The sequence below is a fragment of the Lepidochelys olivacea genome (genome assembly GCF_965140295.1).
Source record: "Lepidochelys olivacea isolate rLepOli2 genome assembly, chromosome: 11".
Lineage (NCBI taxonomy): Eukaryota > Metazoa > Chordata > Testudines > Cheloniidae > Lepidochelys > Lepidochelys olivacea.
In genome coordinates this window covers 17,008,427-17,029,827 of record NC_140421.1, presented here as the reverse complement: position 1 = coordinate 17,029,827, position 21,401 = coordinate 17,008,427, and the positions used below count along the sequence as shown (strand labels likewise).

Here is a 21,401-nt window from a genome sequence, read left to right as displayed (position 1 = left end):
GGCCCTGATCAGGAACTTGTTGAGCCCGCACAGGTCTAGGATGGGGCAAAGGCCCCCTTTGGCCTTGGGGATGAGGAAGCACTGGAAGTAGAACCCCTTCTTCCTCAGGCTGTGTGGCACAGCCTCTACCGCTCCCACCTCTAGCAGCGAGCGGACTTTCTTCTCTAGGAGATGCTCATGAGAGGGGTCCCTGAAGAGGGACGGGGAAGAGGGGTGGGAAGGGGGGGAGGGAGGTGAACTGCAGCGAGTACCTGTTCCGCACCGTGCATAAGACCCAATGGTCTGACATAATGGGGGACCACGCACGGGAGAAACGGGACAGGCAGTTCAGGAAACAAAGGGATGGATCCAGTGACTGGTCTGGTACGCTGTCCTCAAGCGCACCTTCAAAAGTCTGGCTTAGTGCCCGGCTGGGGTTTGTGCTGGCCTTGGTTCTGGCCTCGCACATTATTGTTACTATTGCTGTTGTGCCGTGGCCTGTTATCCCTGCCTCGCCTGTGGTAAGGCTCATGCCTATGGCGAGGCTAGTACTGGCGTTGAGGGGGAGGTTGCAGCTTAAAGAGCTTCCTCTGGGTCGCCGGGGCGTGCATACTCAGCGACTTAAGCATAGCTAGCGAGTCCTTGAGGCTATGCAGCCTTGTATCTGTCTGGTCCGAGAAGAGCCCGGACCCTTCGAAGGGGAGATCCTGGAGTGTATTCTGGAACTCGGGCGGCAGGCCTGACTCCTGGAGCCACGCTGAGCACCTCATGACCACCCCTGACGCGACTGTTCTAGCCGCCGCGTCTGCCAAATCCAGGGAGGCCTGGAGAGAGGTCTTGGCTACTGCCTTGCCCTCGTCCACCAGGGCCGTGAACTCCTGTTGGGAACCTTGCGGTAGGTTGTCCTTAAACTTCCCCACCACCACCTAGGAGTTGAAATTGTGCCTGTTGAGGATGGCCTGCTGGTTCGCAATCCTCAACTGAAGGCCCCCAGATGAGTACACCTTTCTGCCAAGAAGGTCCAGCCTTTTGCCTCCTTGGCCTTAGGGGCCAGGGCCTGCTGTCCCTGGCACTCTCTTTTGTTTACCGCTGAGACCACTAGGGAGCATGGACTCGGGTGACAGAACAGGAACTCACAGCCCTTAGATGGGGCAAAGTATTTACACTCCACTCCTTTGGCCGTTGGAGCACAGGAGGCCGAGGTCTGCCATATAGCCTTATAGTTGGACTGAATGGTCTTAATGAGCGGGAGCGCTATTCTGGATGAACCTTCGGGGCTCAAAATGTCCACCATGGGGTCCTCCTGCTCAACTGTCTCCTAGGCCTGCAACCCCAAATTTTGGGTGACGCTGCGCAGCAATTCCTGGTGGGCTCTATGGTCTATCGGCAAATTACCGGACACCTCTGTACCCTCCACCACCTCATCAGGGGAAGACGAGGAAGTTAGCTGCTGCTCGACCCCCTGTGGTTGGTCCTCCTGTTCCCCTTCTCCCATGGGAGGGGCCTCTGGCTCAGGCCGGGGTGGGAGTCCGTGGGACAGCACCGGGCTCGGTGCCGGTCTCTCCGGTTTATGCTGGGGGGATACTGGAGGCCTGGATACTGTAACCTCCGGCACCGTCTGGCGTAGGTGCAGGGACCGGGACCCCTGCACCGAGTAACTTGCCCTGGATGGTGCCCCTTGGCGCTCCTGATGGGTCTGGGGGTCCAGAAGAGCCAATGGCCTGGCAGCCCACATTGGGGTTGCCAGCTCCCCTAAAGGTCCCTGCTGTCCGGGGCCCGGTGCAGGTAGCTATAGCGGCGGACTGCAGTGACGCCAATCGCGAAGGCCATGGCAGTGCCAATGATCTGCGCCGGCGGGAGACCGAGCGGCTCCTGGCTGAGCGGGAGCGGTACTGGTATCCCCGGGACCGGGATCTGGACGGTCTGCGGGAGTCCTCTGGCGAGAGCCGTCTCAACTCCTCCCGGTGCCAGTCTCTGGGTGGTGCCGGAGAGCGGCATGCCCTTTCCGGTGCTTCTTCGCGCCGACCCACTGCCGGTGCCGCAATCTCCTTCTGGGCCGCTGGTAAGTGTGAGGCGCCGGAGCTCAACCGGGACCAATTCCGGGAGCAGTGCCGGGATGGTGTCCTCGAGCAGCACACCATTGCTGGCTTACCCCTCAATAGCACCCAAGGCATGGGTGTCGGAGGGTTCTCCCCATACGAAAGGGGCTCGCCGCCGACAGCTCGATGAGGTCCTTTGCAGCCTCAAAAGGTGCCAGGCGTAGAGAGCTGCTCCGTTATGCCCTCGAGCCCATAGTCTGCACTGAGCTCGCTTAGGTCTGGGCTCGGTAGGGCTTGTGCTGCTGGGACCGCAGCCTTCCCACTCTTATCAGCGCTCGGGGCCTTGGGAGGCGCCAGCTTCCTGTGCAGGGAATGACCGTGCCTTCCTTTCAGCTGCGCCGGGGGCCGCACCGGGGAGGACGAGCGGTGCCAGGGCCCAGCCTAGCACTCTGGGGCCGACAGTTTACTGTGCTTAGCCGGTGCCGGGTCTCTCGACGGCTCCGGGGCACTACGCACCGAGAAAGCCTGAGCCAGCATCGGGCACTCCGGGCCTGGCAGCTGCAATGCGGTCTCCATCAACAGTTGCTTTAGATGGAAGTCTCTTTCCTTGTCCTTGGCTTAAACACCTTGCAAATCCTACACTGTTCAGTTTGATGTCCGTCCCCCAAGCAACATAGACATGAGTCGTGGGGGTCACTAACTGGCACAGGTTTCCGGCACGTGGCACAAGTTTCCGACGCTCATGCACGCAACGCATGCACACCTAATGTGGAATGGACGTGAAGAAGCACTTGAAGAAGAACCCCATTGACTGTAGGGAACATATTCATGGAAATACTGTTATGCTAGCACTGTGTACTGAAATCAGAGCACAAAACTCAACTAGGTACGTGATACAGTAGAGCTGTTTAACCCTCAATGCTAGGCATCACGATACTACCATGGATAAAAGGGCAGCTTTGAAATCAACAGAGCAAGAGTCCTATTTCAATACAATTTCATACAGTAAAGATGATGCACAGTATAACTATGTCGGAAAACTGGGTAAGTATAACAGAGGAATTATATTTCTGAAAAATCAGAGCAATAGGGAAGTATACTTGTAATGTCATCCTTATCCAAAGAACCAGGATGAAGGAGCTAAGTGAAAGGAAACAAAATATGAAAACTATATTTCATGTTCAAATAAAAGCCTACAAAGGGCTGCTGCTTCATTTTCAAATCACCTCCTTGGATATAAACTGCTTAAGATCATCCACATTTCCCTGAGAAATCATGCTACGATATTATATAAAGTGCGAAGAACTAGTGTTATTGCAACACAAGGTTGGAAAAACCAAACCAAAACCAACAAAAAATACAACATAAACAGGCAAAAAACCTCCCAAAGAAATATCAAAAGGTAAGGTTTTCGCTGCATCAATAACTCTTATCAAGTTGCACAACTATATATTCAGTTATGCAGTACTTAACCGAACTGACAATAGAGTGAGGATTTACACTGGAAGTGAGAGAAAAAGTAACAGGACCACAATATGGTCATATAACTCAGTTGTGCAAAAGAAACCTTAACTTCTGCTATTTTCTGATTTTTGTGTATCTTATTTCTCAGTACTAGCATTGCGTTAATGATCGGTGGTGGGGTGGGATTGCATTGCATTTGCCTGTCTTCTTTGTGTTAAATTCAGAAAACAGAAAAGTTTCCGGATCACGAGTTAAGAGACACTAGCCCGTCTGTGACCAGCAATGCTTGTTAAAGAAAACTGTATAATTATGCAGATGTGCACAGATGCATGCCATGCACTTACAGCCATGGGTGCCAGGTTTGTATAATTTCTGGTGGTGCCCAGAATGGGTCCAAGCAGAGGGTGGAGTAGGGGTGGGAAGAGGCGGGGCAGGGCAGAGCAGGACAGGCTGGGGCCGGGTCACTCACTGCTGCCAGCTCCAGGCTCCCCACTAATCCCCCAGGCTGCTCTGGACTCCGCGTCCCTCTGAAGTGTAGGGCCCTGGTCCGTCCTATGGACGGGACGGTTCTGAAAATATAAGCCCAAACATTGGTAGAGCCGGACCCACGTTCCTGAATATTGGTGGAGCACGGGCAACGTGGGCCCATATAAACTTGCCACCTATGCTTACAGCCTGCTCAGGTTGCTACATAAGATCCAGGAGGGTCTTCTTCAAATGGCATTTTCAAATAGCCACTACTTCACTACACCTAAAGAAATGCCTAGCAAAAATAATTATTCACCGTTTTTTTGCATAAACTCACCTTGGAGTTAAGAACTTTCACCTTGTTCCATCACATGCAATACCCTGGTTTGAACTGTCCTTTGAAGGGCATTTAGCATTTCTAAGGAAAATACTGCTGAAGGCCCCAATCCAGCAAAGCACCTAAATCTGTGTGTAACTATCATGGGATTACTAGAGTACTACTAGAGGTTAAGTGCTTGAGTGCTTTTCTGGATTTAGGCTAAAGTTTGCAGCAGCCACTAGCAGTAAAAGGGTTAATGCAGTTTTTTGTATTTAACAGATCCAGTTGAATATAGCCAGAATTAAACCCTTATTTACTGTCTACTGGACTGCACAGTATAGTGTAGCAGACTAATTGTTACTCCCATTCAACTCTTGAGTTCCAAGACTTATTTTGGGGCAGTCAGAAAAGCACTTAACTTTGCTCTGCATCAGTCTCTCCATATGTAAAAATGAGGATAACTATTTAGCTGCCTCATAAGGATGCTGCGATAAATGAGCTAATTTTTGGACAACACTATATATATGGCATTGTTTTTCTATAATGTAGGTATATGTGGTAAATCACTGCTCTTTAAATATGAAACAACATTCAAAGTATGATTAATTTAAAAGTTAGAGAAGATTTTTTTTTTTTTATGGTGTACACACTTCCTACAGGAAATAAATCAAAATCAAGACATTCCAATTAAAGAGTAAAAAAACAAGTTATGGTAGCACATATCAGTAAAGAGAATTCTACCAGGAGAGATAGCTTCTTCACATTACTGTAACAAGAAACTGATTCCAGTTGCACATCATGTCATGAAAAAAAACAAAACCGAAAAACAAAACAAGAAAAGTATTATATTCAACATGTTGCCACTATTGCACCGGTACCTGAGATTCAAAAGCTAAATCTCTTGTGCCTTTACCTAGCAACCATTATAGAAAGCTCCATGAATCACTTTTCTAACAAAAAAGATATAAAAGATGTTCTTGTACTAAAAATCACAGGTTGGTATAGAAAAACCTCATTACCTCTTATTAAATGCAGGTATAATATGACAATATATAACTTTAGTAATTAATACTCTAATACATATATCTCTTGTAATGCTGGGGCACAACTGTTTAAAAATTTAAGGCCTTTCAGGGAAATAATATGTTTTGTATTTTACATTCCATTCTCCCGAATGCCTCACATTAATAAAAAGATTGCTGAAGTCATTTATGGTATCTAACACTTATATCATGACACTAAACAAATCTGATTTCTCAAAATATTTATTTATATATATAAATATAAATATATATATATATATTTTTTGGAAAATTAGTGAGGAGGTCCCAGCATCTGAATTGTTTACACATATAGTTATTTGAATGTCCTTCGGAGGCATAGAGATAAGATGTTCTCCTATGTATTAATGTTCATTTTTTCCAGCACAATGTATTTCTCTACACAATTTAAAACTGCTATGTAAAACTCTATAAACTAACCAAGGATTTGATGATAGATCACACATCTTTGTCATGTTTTGTAATGTTAAATAAGGATTCTGGTCCACAGTTACATGTTACAGCCCAGTACTACAACAACTATGGGTCATGGGCAATCGATTTCAAAAGTGAACCTTAGTTTTCTTCTGAAAACAGGGCAATATGCCTGTTGGAAAGCAAAATTAGCTTTGCTAGGCTTATCTCTGCAGATGCCACAATCCTTACCCTTCTCGCTACTACAGAGAACATGATTTAGTGTTGAGCATTAATTACGCAAACTTGACAGAAGCCAAATATTAATTGAAGATGTAATAATTATTTAAGGGAACAAATATTTGCATTCCATTGCCACTATGCCTTAATTAATGGCTTTTCTTAGTAAGGATTCTGCTTAAATTCTCCGGAGTTACCTTGCTTCCTAAAAACCATTTTTAACCTTATCAGGAGAATTCTCCTCTTGCCAAACAGCCAAAAAATTATACCCAAGATCAGATATAAAAATAGTTCAACTGCGGCATTTAAAGTTCCTGTCTTCTCATGGGTACTTGACGGCTGAAGTAATCGACAGACAGAGACATTCACTTTTAGTTAAGATCGTTTAAAACTAATGCAGTTTGGTAGAACTGAACGTTATTTTTCATTCAGTTTGATGTACATCATCAGTATTTCTTTCCAATTTTTATTGACCTCCATTTCTACAAGAGATCAGGAACTCTGGCTTAAGTGTTCAAAAATAGGAGTATAAAGGACAGGTGACTAAATATGGACTTGAGACCAAAAAAATGGGATTTTTGAAAGTAACTAAGTGACTTCAAATGGGACTGTGCTTATAAATCTTTTGAAAATCCCAACCTCAGGTCCTATCTTCATGCCCCTACTTTGAAAAAGGTTGGCCTCAGATAAATTTTGTTCATAGTTTAGTGACCAATCGTTGATATAAAATTCAGAAAAATATTTGTATTTGATAAAAATGAACAAAGAAATAAATATTTGCCTGCAAGTGCAATAGCCTATGTTTTAACTTACCCTCCATAAATTTCAATTAACAATGGACTTCTCCCTACATCTACTGATTTGGGGGTTGAATAAATTAAAATCTAATCCTTCTATATTAAGACCACAGACTTGGATAAATGTTTAGTCTAGTTAGACTAGTTTTTTCTTTACATCACCAAATCACCACCACCATTTCCACAATTAGTATCCTTATTGGTGGGAGTAATATAGAGATCAAAGACTGAATGGACATTTATCCCTAGAAAAATGTCAGTTCCTCCAGAACAGGGTTGAGACAAATTGCAGAGCAGCAGGAGAAAGCTTGCAATGTTACTGTAGGTTTTGTAGGTATCTGGAGGATTTAGTCACCTTGACTGAAAGTCCATCTGTACTCTTTATAAGCATTACAATTCACTAAAAGACAAAATGAATTAGTAAATAATACCCCTGGGCCAAAGTTACCAAATTTTACTTTTTGAAGAGGGCAATGACTATTGGCAGGATTCTTGTGAATATATTTATTAATTCATTACCTTGCAGCATCAAACAGAACAGCAGCATTGCAGTAGGGAAGAAAACTCAGGTCACAGTGAAAGTTAGCCATTACACAATAATTTCATTAGGAAAACCAAGTCAACTTGATTATCTCTAGCTTTAAAATTGCTTGGAAGATTTCAGTTGAGACAAGATAGTAACTACAAAATTTAGAATTCTACTTGATGTTTTCCCCCCTCAAATAAGCAGCTGCGCACATGGCATCTTGGAATTATTTACAATTTTACATATTAAATAATTTTGACTATTAAGTTTTCAAAAAGAGACTGATTCTGAATTATGAACGTTTACATCAAGTGCTTGTCCAGCCAAATTTAAAAATACATAACCTTTTTATACTAACACTTCTTTAAAAGTTTCAGATTGTTAGGTCATAACAGATTTTTAAACACAAAGCACCCTTTCCTATTACAAAGTTTTTTAAAATGGGATAAAGCAATATACGCAGTGTTCCAGAAACCTGCATATGTCTTGCTCCGACAGTTGCAAGAATGTACTTATTTAATAAATTAAGATATTTTTCTAATTTTATGTGTTAATATGCAAATAGACTTTATAGAACAAAAATGTTAATCCGTACCTATTACAAGTAACCTACATATTTAGCTTTTTCAATCTGAAAGCCTGTAAGAAATGACAACCTGCAGACTTATTAACGTATTCATTTTTTAAAGTAATTTTTGAACAACTTGTTGTCCAGCATTTAACAAAAATGTGAAGACAAAAACAAAAAATAAATCACCAGACCAGCATTTGCTTTCTTGATTATGTCAAGTAATTTCAAGTTGAGTTCTATAAGGCAGGTTGGTAGTTTAGATGGACTGGGATTTCCTATAGTTGTAGTGATATGCACATAGTGAAGTTGTTCGTTGATAGAACTAGATGAAGACAGGCAATTATGGGAAAATAAAAGTTTAGGAGTTTCAAAAGAACTGAAACTTTTTTTCCAAATGTAGAATAGGCACTGAAATATGGTTCCTTATGGACTTTCCAGGAGATTGTCTCTTTGCTGAGTATGAATCCATCTTTAAACTGAAAAAAATGAAAACAGAATTATTAATGCTATGCATTAGGAATTAATTGTATTGATTTTGATCCTATATTTCCCATTTTCCATACCTTTTCCAGTCCTAGTATTAAACGTATTTGAAATTGCGCATGCAGAATGGTGAAAAATGGATTGCAAATATATTATAGAGCTGGGCTATATTTTGTTTCGAGGCCAAACAGGTATTATTAGACTATGGAAAAAATGACCACATTTTTCTAAGTCTTGCATTTCTAGTTATTTTAGCTTTGCAAAATTCTCCACACTCCCTCGTCAGGGAGAGCAGCTTTATTTATTTCAAGGGAGAGTATCAATCATGATAAAGGGCAAGTGAGTAAATGTTGTGCCTGCACAGGTAAATTTCCATGACTCTATGGCAGACTGCTAACATATATGAGCTCCTTCTTTAATTCATGGAAATGAGAGTTAATAAAACAGGTAAAGCTACTGAAAGTAATGGAATAATTAGCAAGTCCATTGTAAGGTGTTAACCTCAAGAGGGAAAAAATTTACTTAGAGTTTGAATGTATTCACTTTATCTTTTGAAGTTTACATGTTAGACATACCTATTGCCTATGAACAGCAGCTTTCTCCTTCTTGAGAAACACTATGCATAGGGATGAGGCTTTCACACTGTTCACTTTCCTCTGGCATTCTGAAAGAGATATCAAATTCATTTTGTAATTACAGAAAAGCTAAGACTGGTTATATTGTGACATGGAGACATGAATAGTAAGGATGGTAATGCTATATAAAAGAGTTACGTAGTCTCTTGAGAAGTGTTCATTAAAAAACTAAATACTTAAGTGAATTACATATACTGTACTAGAGTCGTCATAATTAAGATCTATAGATAGCCATTTGGTGTCTCGGCAATACAGCAAATACTATGGTAACAATAATTAGGCAAAACCAAAACTGTAAAGAATATTCACTGCAGAAAATTTTTTTAGTACAATGGGATTTTAAGATGGTGGCTTGTCCCCCGGCCCATGAAAACCCCACTCCCATACCCAAAGTCTCTTTCCAGGCATAGTTTTATTTTCCAAACATAGATAAAAAAACAAAACAAAACCAGTTCTTCCACCCCCACGGGGCTACAAGTACTAGGGGATTTTCCCCTTTGCCTCTCTCATTCCGTCCTGCTTCAAGGCCTGTTGCAGGATTCCTCCTCGTTCCTTGCACCTCTTCCCAGGGCTTCTCCCAGGAGGCTTTTTTCCCCCCACTGCCTCCCCCCCAATGGACTCCCTACAGGCTCTGCCGACCTTTCCTTCCTGATGGCCCAGCTCTTTATAAGGAACACATGTCCACCCTTCAGCTGCATCTGATTAATGAATAGGGTTGGCAGGACCCAGACCTCTGGCCCTTAAAGGACAGACAATCCTGTCACAGGGATTTTTATAATTTTGTCTCTGCCCTCACTGGATATTAGGGCAAAGAATGGAGATAAAGAATTACACTGGTACCTAATCAAACAGTCAATGAGGTGCTCTTAAAGAAGGGGAAGGGAGGGAGCCAAAAACCCTGGGTGAGAGTTCTGAGGCTTCTGAAATAGGTAGGATACATAGGGAAGATAGAATGAAAAGTTAGGGAAATTACAATAGGTGATCATACCTCTGAATTCGATGCTTTCTGCAGATAAAGGCAAAAATTCTTCTGATTCCTACCATCACTGGATCCCAGTTGTTGTAATGGCATAAGCAAGTTGCAATGAAAAATGAGAAAAATACATGGATTGCCCCTGCAAAAAATAACCAGGAAAACTGCACCTGGAATTAGAGCATGAATATAATTTATCTATCATGTAACAAAGTGCAATAGTAATTTCTTTTAACATTGGACTTTTTTCTTTTGTGACAACTGCCATAAAATTGAGAAGTGTCTACTTTTGTTATTGTTAAAAGTGTCTAACTTCAAGATTGTAAAGATAACTGAATTTGTAATTTATTACCTCCTTTGTTGCTACAATAGTGTTAGGATATGTGTTTAAGAGACATTTCCACTTGGAGAAAAAAAATAAAATCTATTTGTAAACTGTGTTGGGTCTCAGTTCCTTTGAATGCTGAACAATGTTACAGTTTTTGCATTTTAACATTTTCTATAAGATCTCTTGGTTCATCGTATCCTCAGTCATCCGCTGTGTTCAACTCCCTTTTTTCCTTACCTCCTTACATTGGGACCTATGTTTTTCCTCCCCTTCTCTTCCCGGTAACATGGTTCTCTTTTCTAGTTTCTCAAATGATCTCATCCTTACTCATTCACTCATAGACCTTAGAAGGATTACTAGGTACAGAAGATCAAGAGACTACATCTTCTAGCTAAAAGCTGATGTGGATCCACATTCAGGTGAGAAGCCAACACTCCTCCCAGGCATGGAAAGAGATGCGCTGGGATTCATACTAGGGTACGGTCTTTAAACCCTCTTTTGGGGACTTCATCTTCCATAACAGTCTCAGGAAAATACGCATGCATCTCCCCTCTCCTAAATTACATCTGGTTGCTGAAAAATGGAAGCACTTTCTTTGTTTCTCCACCCACCTGTACAAGTTGACGGCACTAATCCATGAAAGTTTAATTTCCAAAGATGAGGAGGCAAGTGAATTTTCCAAGCCCTGAAACAACTGTATGGACAACCCAAGTGAAATGTCACAAAACAACATACCTACTCCACCTAGATTTGAATTTCTGACCAACAGTTTAGATGAAAAAAACACAAATATTTCAGGGCAATTTGTGCCCCCAAATTCTCATTTAAAGAGATATTCAGAGATGTGTGCATTAAAGAAATAAAAACAAACAATATTTGAAGAGAAAAATCCTTGGACGTGGTCCTAGCAAAGAAGTTCTGATTTTTGTCTGCCAAATAAAGCATATGGAGAAGCTAATAGTTTTGGAAGTAACAAGAATTTGTTCTTCCTGAGTGTGTGTTGTGTGTGTGTGGGGAGGGAAGTACAGCACTTTTTATTAAGTTATTTGCTCACCTGTTTTGAAAGTGAGCCATAAATTAGATGAACGAGATTTTACCTGACTCTAGGATAGTAACAGTTAGCCTGAGCATCTGGAATGTCTACTACATATGTAAAGCTTCAAAACAGAAATTACAAGGTCTGTAAAAAGCTTCTTTTTAGCTGGAAAAAGCTGATTAACCATAGACAAGGCTCCCCCTTGTGGAAAAAAAATAAAGTCTTATACAGTGATAGGAAATCTTGGGGTTTTAATGAGTATGGACAACACCTCATTCTTAGAAATCTGTATCTGCAGTTACTAGAACTGATTAGTGTCCACATTAATTTCTAACTGAGCCTAGCTTCAAACAATTGAAATAAATGTTTAAATGAGCTTAAAAGGTGCATTAAAAACATGGGGGACAGCCACCTGGACTAGGACTAAGAGGACCTGGGTTCAATTTCTGGCACTGCCACTAATTTGCTGGTTGACCTTGTGCAAGTCTATTCATGCTCCGTGTCTCAGTTTCTCCATCTGTTAAATGGGGATTATGATACCGACTTCCTTCCTAAAGCAAACTGAGATCTATGGATGAAAAGTGCTTTATACTAACTAGTATTACTAGCTGCAACAAGTTTGACTTGTAAGGTCTAAAGCATGCACATGTCTTATATTTTAGTACTTTTCCCTTTTTTTCCCTTTTCCTCAGAGCTTCTGTGTTTAGGGGAAGAGGCAAATCTCCTGGGGAACACAGCCAACCTGAAGCACCCAGCTTCAGAGGGAATGCTCCCTTGATTAGTTCTATCCAGACCAGCTCAATTATAAAAGGCACTGAAGGGAAAGGAAGGGAAGAATTCAGCACTCATCCAGCCACAAGTTCAAAACCAAAGACAGACCTAGCCTGCCTAGGTCACATCAGAATGGTGTTAATTAGTGTGAGAAAGAGACAGGCAGACAGAAACCTGGATGGTAGATGACAGCCATGTGAAGAGAAAATGAACCAGAAAGTGTGCAATTTGAAGCTGAAAAGACCCCTACACCATTACCACGTTTCTCAGTGGCAATGTCTATGGGGAGGTGGAGGAGGAGACAGATTGCTAATAAAAGGGTAACCAAAGGCAGATTCTAGAGGCAGCAGCAGTTTTTAGTGAGAGTGAAGAGATAATAGTCAGAAATGAAAGCAACAGGAAAATCCACAAGGAGTAAGAAAAGAAGAGCAAGAAAAAGGTAAGAGGGTGTTGTGCCTGAAGGATGAAAAGGGTTAGGGAAGGTAGGGAGGAAAGGAGTGGATATGTGCAGAGGACTAGGATTAAGACAGATGTTGCCAGCAGACAGGCGGAGAAAGCAGAGGTAGATAAAGATTTATTAAAATAAGGAAAAGAAGAAAGAGCAAGTGAGATGAGAGTGAGTAAAATAAATGAGATTTGTTATTAAATGTTTTGGGCTTATTATTATAATAAATGTCAAACAGATACAGTACAAGTGTTCCGATTATTGTGATGAGTGCCATAAAAATAATTAGCAAGTTAAAAGAAACTGTGTTGCCATTGCATTAGTGTGCCTCGCATCTGTCACACAACATTGCTTTAATGCTGTCTCTTCCATTTCAGATGCTGCAGTGATTTTGTGTATTTTTTGCTTATACAGAATAAATTCTATTTATTTAAAGGACTGGGCTGAGAGTCTATTTGGGTTTATAGTTCAGAGAAGAAACCGTTCCAGTTTTCTGGGAATTACGAAAAAGGATTCCTGTTCATTCAACCATGGCCGCGACTAAATTTAAACAAATTGCCTCAGAATATGAAAAATAATAATAAAAAAAAGCTTGTGAGCCGTTTGCACTTCAAAGATATAAATATCGCTGCCTACATGCACTGGAGTGAAATTCTTCCTGTTTTTGTGGAGAAGAGTTACTTTGATTCACTGAGGAACTTTTTATTTACTTTTATATTCTTGGTACAATGTTTATGTCTTTTATATGACTTGCTTAAGTTTCAAGGCCAAGACAACTAGGCTTGTTTTGTTTAAGCTTTAGCTTATTCGCATGAAATAATTTATTTTAGTTGTAGTTTCTGTACACCTAAAGCTGAAAACATTTTCACTTTCTACCAAATAGAAAATATATCATATTTCATGTCTGCTTCCACTACTGTTATTCAGGTTTGAATTCAGCCATCTTAATGCTTGTCATTTTCTTTCTTGTGGCGACTGGCATTTCACATGAAGAAAGGCCTTTTAAAAATAGCTTACCACAAAAACAGTGGCCCACATAAAATGTCACTACAACAGACTTCACAACACATACAGATGTTGCTGAACCCAATGTCCAAAAAATAAGATTTGGGAAAAGTCAGCCTTACGTGATATAATGGAAAACAACAAAATAAAAACTGATTCCAGTCTTCAGAATGCTTAGCAGCTTCCAGAAGATACTGTATTTTGGGAAATAACCACTAAAAAGTGTCATTAATTGCATAAAAATAAGGCAAGAAAGCCAGGCGAAGACCTGCATTTTAACGAGACACATGACAGTAGCAATGTTTCCTCTAAGTTTTGTTTGTACTGAGCAAACTACAAACTTCACTGAGAACTACATTTTTGTCCTTGGGCAAGATTACCCTCAGGGTTTCAGGCACAGGAGGGAGTGCTTGGTTGGATGCTCTACTTGTGGAGTGGAAGCAAGTCAGCATGTTAGTGGGGTCAGGGTGAGTGCTCTGCATGGAGACCAGGGAAATGAGGGAGTCAGAGATAGAAGGAGTGGGGGTGTCCGAGGCAGCAGAGAGATGTGGAGCTGTGTTCTGCATAAAGATGGAGTGAGCACGTATCCTTGTGCACCTGAATGGTCTGCCAAGACTATAGTGACAACGTAATTATTCTGAAGACAAGGTGACAGCACTGTGATATTCAAAAGGTTGCACACATTTCAGAACTCTTCCCTCCTCAGCAGGAAAAGACAACTCCACTTCGTTTTCCAACTGGAAAGAGTGGGAAAAAAGTGTTCAAACACAGTCAGGTAAAGTTGGCTCACGCTCCACCAACATACTCCTACCCCTTTTTTTCAGTAGAGGGGAAAAGTGAGAAGATGGGGGGGGGAGAAGGGGAACCCTTAAAGTCCAAAAAAAGAAAAACAAAGCTTTTCAGTGTATTAAAAAATCCCAAAGGGACATTCAATCAAAATGAAACAATAATATGCACAAAAAATGCACATAGAAAAAAAAAATTGTTCATCAGAATGGAAATTTTCCCTGTGAAAAATTTGTGATCAGCTTTAGTCTCCCCACATTTAAGTATCAGAATGGGGACAGACCCTCTACAAGCAAGTAAAAGAATATCTCAAAAGTAATGTAAAAAACTGCAATTTAATGAACTACTGTAATAAGTTATCTAATGAGCTAATTACTTTTTAAAATAAGCCTGCGCTAAAAATGTAGTGTAAACTGAACAACCATAAGTAACACCTGAAACCTGTGTGTTCACTCAAGACATCTACATGATGTATAAATTGATCCAAGTAATATTTCTTGTGAGGTCCATAAGGAATTGTTAGTGTACTTTTATGTATCATCTTTGTGCTTGAGCTTTGATCTTTTGAGATTTTACAAACTACCCAGAGTCAAGTTGGATTAAAGACCCCACTTCAGAAGAAAAGAAATGCCATTGAGAGTGGTGGGAGTGATCAGCAACTGGCAGACTGAGTTAATTTCTGGCACTGCCACTAATTTGCTGGTTGACCTTGTGCAAGTCAATTCACGCTCCAGGAACCGCGGCCAGTGGGAGCTGCAGGGGTGGCGCCTGCGGACAGGGCAGCACACAGAGCTGTCTGGCTGCACTTCCACGTAGGAGCCAGATGGGTGACATGCCGCTGCCTCTGGGAGATGCTTGAGGTAAGCGCCACCCGGAGCCTGCACCCCTGACCCGTTCCTGCACCCCAACCCCCTTCCCCAGCCCTGATCCCCCTCTTGCCCTGCGAACCCCTCGGTCCCAGCCTGGAGCAACCTCCTGCATCCCCAACCCCTCATACCCAGCCCCACCCCAGAGCCTGCACCCCCAGCCAGAGCCCTCACCCCCCTACTCACACCCCAACCCCCTGCCCGGAGCCCCCTCCTGCACCCTGAACTCATTTCTGGCCCCACCGCAGAGCCCACACCTCCAGCCGGAGCCCTCACCCCCTGCACCCCAACCCCCAATTTCGTGGGCATTCATAGCCCGTCATACGATTTCCGTACTCAGATGTGGCCCTCAGGCCAAAAAGATTGCCCACCCATGGAATAGAGTATACGTCCACTTCCTGACCTGCCAAACTATTTTGTTGCATTTAACAGCTGCTGCATGCCATCAATGGGTGAAGGGAATCCAGTCTACAAAGTGAGTCCGGATCCTCTAAGCTGCGAATTGCTATAAGTGTAAGCTGCTTTTAAATTATTGTATTGCTTACTGATCCATTTTAGGGTTTACCATCTAAACCAAAGAACTTTAACCATTTCAATATTATTTAAGGGAAAGGAGGATTTCCGATTTATTTAGCAACATACAACTAACTATTAGTCATTGCTGTCATTTGTTTAAATTTGTCAGAACATAAAGGAAGCTTTCATGATTTGCCTTTGATAAGTACAAAATGCACTTGATCGATATCCATTTTTTTTTTTTTTTTTTGGTGAATACAAAGAAGAATTAACGATACAGGTGAGAAAGATAACATATACACTAATTTCAAAAATTGTGAGGCACCTCACTTATGCACAAATGTATGCTTTCTCCTCCCCCGACAAGCAGTACTTGTGCTAGTTTTGAAAGCGATTCCAAAAAGTTAAACAGGTATTGTAGAGACAGATCAAGTGATCTCAGTTGCTATAGTTAGACTTTGCAGCAAAACGGAATAATTATTTGCTCCAACATTAGGAGCAGCAGCAAAGTTTTAAGAGCCCATGATCTTAGCAAACAGAAAAACAAACCTGTAAGACGGAGAGCTTTGAGTCAATTAAAGCAAGAATGAAAATGAAGACAAAGTAGTACTCAACATGTATGAATGTATTATGTGTTACTATACATAGAACATAAGAACGGCTATACCTGGGTCAGATCAAAGGTCCAGCTAGCCTAGTATTCCGTCTTCCGACAGTGGCCAATGCCAGGTGCCACAGAGGGAATGAACAGAACAGGTAATCATCAAATGATCCATCCAGTCGCCCATTCCCAGCTTCTGGCAAACAGAGGCTAGGGACACCATCGCTGTCCATCCTGGCAAATAGCCATTGATGGACCTATCCTCCATGAATTTATCTAGTTCTTTTTTGAACCCTGTTACAGTTTGGCCTTGACAACATCCTCTGGCAAGGAGTTCCACAGGTTGACTGTGCACTGTGTGAAAAAATACTTCCTTTTGTTTGTTTTAAATCTGCTGCCTATTAATTTGATTTGGTGACCCCTCATTCCTGTGTTATGAGAACACTAAATCCAGATTATAATTCATATAAACAAATTAAGAATTTGGGGTTCCTTGCCATTGATAAAATACTACAGTCAAACATTCAGAAAGACAGCTAAATTTTATATGAAAATCATGACAAAAATGATCTAATTTTAATAGAATATTCAACAAAAATTTAGACAATTTAGTTTGAGGGGGAATATAAATGAAAAATTGTGGCTCATTTCTGTTCTAAACACACTATTTTCAGATATTTATTTTAATCACATGAAGTGCTCTCTCACAGTTATTAACTTCTATGACAATATCCATCGAAATAAGGTGTTTTTTTTTAATTGGGACCGCTTCATTTACAAATTTAATTTAATGTTTATTGTATTCATAAAAATCTAGGATTAAGCCTTAAATTGTCCATCTTCTGCAAACATTAACCTACAGATTTTTTACATCACTAACCGAATATTTTCAAAATATACAGGCCACATACAGGATTTTACACTATTAAGTTGCTATTTAAGGATGCTGTTACATGATGTTCTACAGGTTTAGTTAAATGATTAGACCAGGTAAGGGAACTGAAGTGGGAGAGTTTGGTGATTTAAATTACTTTTCATTGAAGTTGTATTTCAGTGAGATAAAGTATGCAGTAACAAACAAGATTAAGATACATACAGGAAGGATGACAGACAATTCAGTCTTGATAATTAACAGTAATAGGAAAATACTGTACATTGTGTACATTCAGCTTTAACACTGGCATTGCATTAAAAGATACCTACTTAGGCCTGTTAATAATGCTCAAATCTTATCAGTAATCAAGTGTACATTACCTTCTGCATGCACATGTCAGCTATTATGGACAGAGGTATTGTAAGGCTTAGCGCAAGTGTGCCTATCAGTGATGAGGTAAGAAAGCAGCCCCTAAAAAATATAAAAGTCTTATTTAAAAATTAAGACAAATACTTTAAAGTACAGAAGAGATTTAATCAAGGTTATCTGTTAGTTAAGGTTTGTTTTAAGTGTAAAGCCATAAGGTTTGTTTTCAAAAGTTCTTTGCAGGACACCTTCAATGTGAAAGTGACTGAGCCATACAATATATATATTTTTTAAATAAGACATTTCATGAAATTACTGTGAATTTGAAGTATTCTTTAGTTCACGAATTATTGGCCCAACAAAAGATCTACGGTAAGGCTTGCCTAGTGTGAGCCATTTCGGTATCAAGTTAACAGCACCTAAGATATTAAGAAAGGCTGTAAGTTAGACACTATGATCCATCAAGTCAATGATCCCAAATGTAAAACCAGGCTTGACAACAGATACCTTCCTAAGAGGTATTCTGCTTTGTCATGTAAAGAATCACTGATTTAATAACTCTGTAAATGCTTATTTTCCTACTCCAGTCAATACTGTTCATTAAACTAAATTACCTATTTATTCATGAGTCTAATGGTATTAGATGCTGATGGACCATCAAAATCAGTAATTAGGAAGTTTTACAGGTAATCTGGAAAAAAAACAAAAAACAGAACTACTCCCCTTTTTTGTTTCTTTATCTCCATCATCAAGGAACAAAGAGGGCACCAGATATATTTTTTCTATTTTAATTTAACTTCCTAATTACTAGGGCTGGTCAAAATTTTCCATCAAAACTGTTTCAACAGAAAATTGACCTTTCTACTAAATATCAAACAAAAAAACCCCAATAACTTTCCACAGACTGACCTGTTAAAAAACAACAACCACCTTACCCTTACCACCCCAAAAAAACCCCACAACCAACCAATCTCTACGCCAATAAAGTTTCTGGTTGAAAAATGCTAAGATTTTATTCAGAAATGCTACCACATCACCTCAACGGAGATGTAGTCCAAGTGCCTCACCACCCCATTCTCCTCTATGGGCCAGATTACTAGACAGACTACATCTCTTACGATGTACCATAGTGACATTACCAAATCAAAATTTTCTGTTTTCAGCTTAAGATTTTCAGTTTTTTGGCCAAAATGTTGAAGTTTTCCACAGAAAACAACCCCCTCTCCCTCAGTTATCTGACCAATACTAATTACCAACTTTAAACAAGACCTTAAATTTAAGAATATCAATTTTTTTATTCTATTCTTAAAAATTCAGTTAAGTCTTTCCTATGTAATTATATGGATAACTAGAGAATTAGTAGGAGTGACATCACAGAAGCTATGCACATGAAACCTAGTTAACTGAAAGGGGATGTGATTTTTATTCACATCACAAGATTGAACTTAATAGGTGTTAACAAAAATAAAACAAACAGTTTGAACAAACAGTTGGAAAAAAGTCTTTTGGCTAAAGATTTAATGCACATGCCTCTTCAATTAAGGAATGAGAGAACCCCCAATCCAAGCCACTGGGTCCTTCTCAGAGAGACTTCCAGCAAAACAAAGACTAGACTGGACATTATATTGGTAAACTTTACCCAAAAAAAAAAAAGGGGGGGGGGGCAGAAAAAATACTTGAGCAGGGGTGATGGGGGCAGAGAGAGGAAGCAAACAAATGTTAGGCCTTGTTTATTTATAGAGCAAAAGCAGCAAAAAAGCACTCTCCACTCCCCCAGAATTAAATGCACAAATCCAAATTTCCAGCTCCCGTTCACAACACTTTTAACTGGTAGGTATTTTCTATGACCCCACTTTAAGTTCTTCCAAATACAGAAGTAATTCAACCACACAGAAATTTAGGAGTACAAAGTTTAATTCAAACTTACAAATATGAAGAAACAAATAATTAAGACTCAAAATCTGCCACTTGGCTCTTCAGCTTATGCTTTTATGTCGTTGTACGCACAAAGTGTAATTAAAAAAGCAAAAACAAAAAACAACTGTGGTCTTGTTGGGACTATTTGCATGAATAAAAGGACGTTTGATGTTAACTCAAAGAATCCTATGATTCTTTGGGTTTAGAAATATTTTAGGGAGAGTTTGGGGACAAAATGAGATTTCTCATTCACTGCATAGCCATGAAATCACTAGCTTAATGTAGGAGCTGGGATCTCAACATTTAAATGGTTTCAGCTCAAACAAGTGTTACAACAAGAATATTTTTCTAATCTACACTTTGGCAATTATTATTTTTTTCCAATTTAGCAATCTTGCTTCATTTTTCAGCAAATGATTTAATAGCGTCACTAGAGAGATGTCTCTTATTAGCAAGATGGTGTATAATATTCCAAAATATCCTGTCAATTAAAACTAAAACTTATCAAAATACTAAGAGCCTATACTCTGTGATGCAGGTGAACCTTCACAGTGTGGCTCAGTCACCGTCCAGTGACTAGGCCACTCAATTCAGAAGCCTGACACAAAAACGGTTACTCGCCTTCTCATAACTGTTGTTCTTCGAGATGTGTTGTTCATGACCATTCCAAACAGGTGCGTGCACGACAGCCAGAAGATTTTTCCTCTAGCAGCATCCGTAGGGTTGGCTTGGGCGCCCCCTGGAGTCGCAACTTCCTGGCTCCCAAGAGAGGGCCCTACCGACCTCAGTTCCTTCTTGCCGGCTACTCCGACAGAGGGGTAAGGAGGATGGGTATTGGAATGGACGTGAACACCACATCTTGAAGAACAGTTACGAGAAGGTGAGTAGCTATTCTTTCTTCTTCAAGTGCTTGTTCATGTCAATTCCAATCAGGTGACTCACAAAGCCCAAGTTCAGGAGGTGGGGTGGAGTAGTTCACTGATTGGAACACTGCTCTTCCAAAGGCCACATTATCTCTGGCCTGCTGGGTAATTGCTTAGCATGTGGTGAAAGTGTGTATGGAGGACCAGATCACTGCTCTGCACATTTCCTGGGTGGGGACTGCATCAGGAATGCTGTTGAAGAGGCCCGAGCTCTGGTGGAGTGCGCAGTGATCGAAGGACAGGCACCCCTGCCAGGTTGTAGCACTCACAGATGCAGGATGTGATCCATGACAAAATCTCGAGAAGAGACAGGAAGACACTTCACTCTGTCCACCACTACCACGAATAACTGGATGGACTTTTGGAATGGTTTAGTTCTCTTGATGTAGAAAGCTAGTGCTCTGTGGACATCCAATGAGTGAAGCCTTTGCTCCCTGCCAGTCAAGTGCAGCTTTGGATAGAACACCAGGAGGAAGATGTCCTGGTTGATGTGGAACTGGGAGACAACCTTCGGGAGAAAAGCCGGGTGAGGCCTGAGCTGAACCTCGTCCTTATGGAATACAGTATAAGGAGGCTCTGATGTTAGGGCCCTGAGCTCAGACACCCTCCTAGCTGAGGTTATCGCTACCAGAAACGCCACCTTGTATGAGAGAGAGAACAAGGAGCACGTCGCCAAAGGCTCAAATGGCGGCCCCATAAGTCTGTAGAAGACCAAATTGAGGTCCCAAGCTGAAACAGGCTGTCAGACCTGCGGGTATAACCTGTTGAGACCTTTAAGGAAATGGCTGGCCAACGGGTTGGCAAAGACCAAGTGTCCCTCTGAGCCTGGGTGGAAGGCAGAGATGGCAGCCAAGTGAACCCTTATTGACGACACAGACAGTCCAGTATAAGTAGCACCAAGGCGAGCATCGGAGCCGAATGGTGCTGCGCCAACCAGACTGAAAATTTCCTCTACTTGGCAAGGTAGGTAGCTCTCGTGGAGGGTTTCCTGCTGCCAAGGAGAACTTGTCTGACTTGAT

The 21,401-nt window shown here is 41.2% G+C and overlaps 1 protein-coding gene across 4 annotated transcripts in view; it reads right to left on the bottom strand.

Annotated features, from left to right (window-relative positions):
* Positions 1–5,518: 5,518 nt before the first annotated feature.
* Positions 5,519–21,401, bottom strand: part of SLC35F5 (solute carrier family 35 member F5) — a 55,179-nt gene continuing 39,296 nt past the window's right edge. For all 4 annotated transcript variants that reach the window (XM_084642550.1, XM_084642549.1, XM_084642547.1 and 1 more), the window contains 4 exons: positions 17,557–17,647; positions 9,964–10,118; positions 8,916–9,004; positions 5,519–8,333 (listed from right to left, as the gene is read on the bottom strand). In XM_084642550.1, coding sequence (XP_084498676.1) covers positions 8,923–9,004; positions 9,964–10,118; positions 17,557–17,647 — 328 coding nt within the window. In that variant the 3' untranslated portion in view covers positions 5,519–8,333; positions 8,916–8,922. The remainder of the gene's footprint in view (positions 8,334–8,915; positions 9,005–9,963; positions 10,119–17,556; positions 17,648–21,401) is intronic.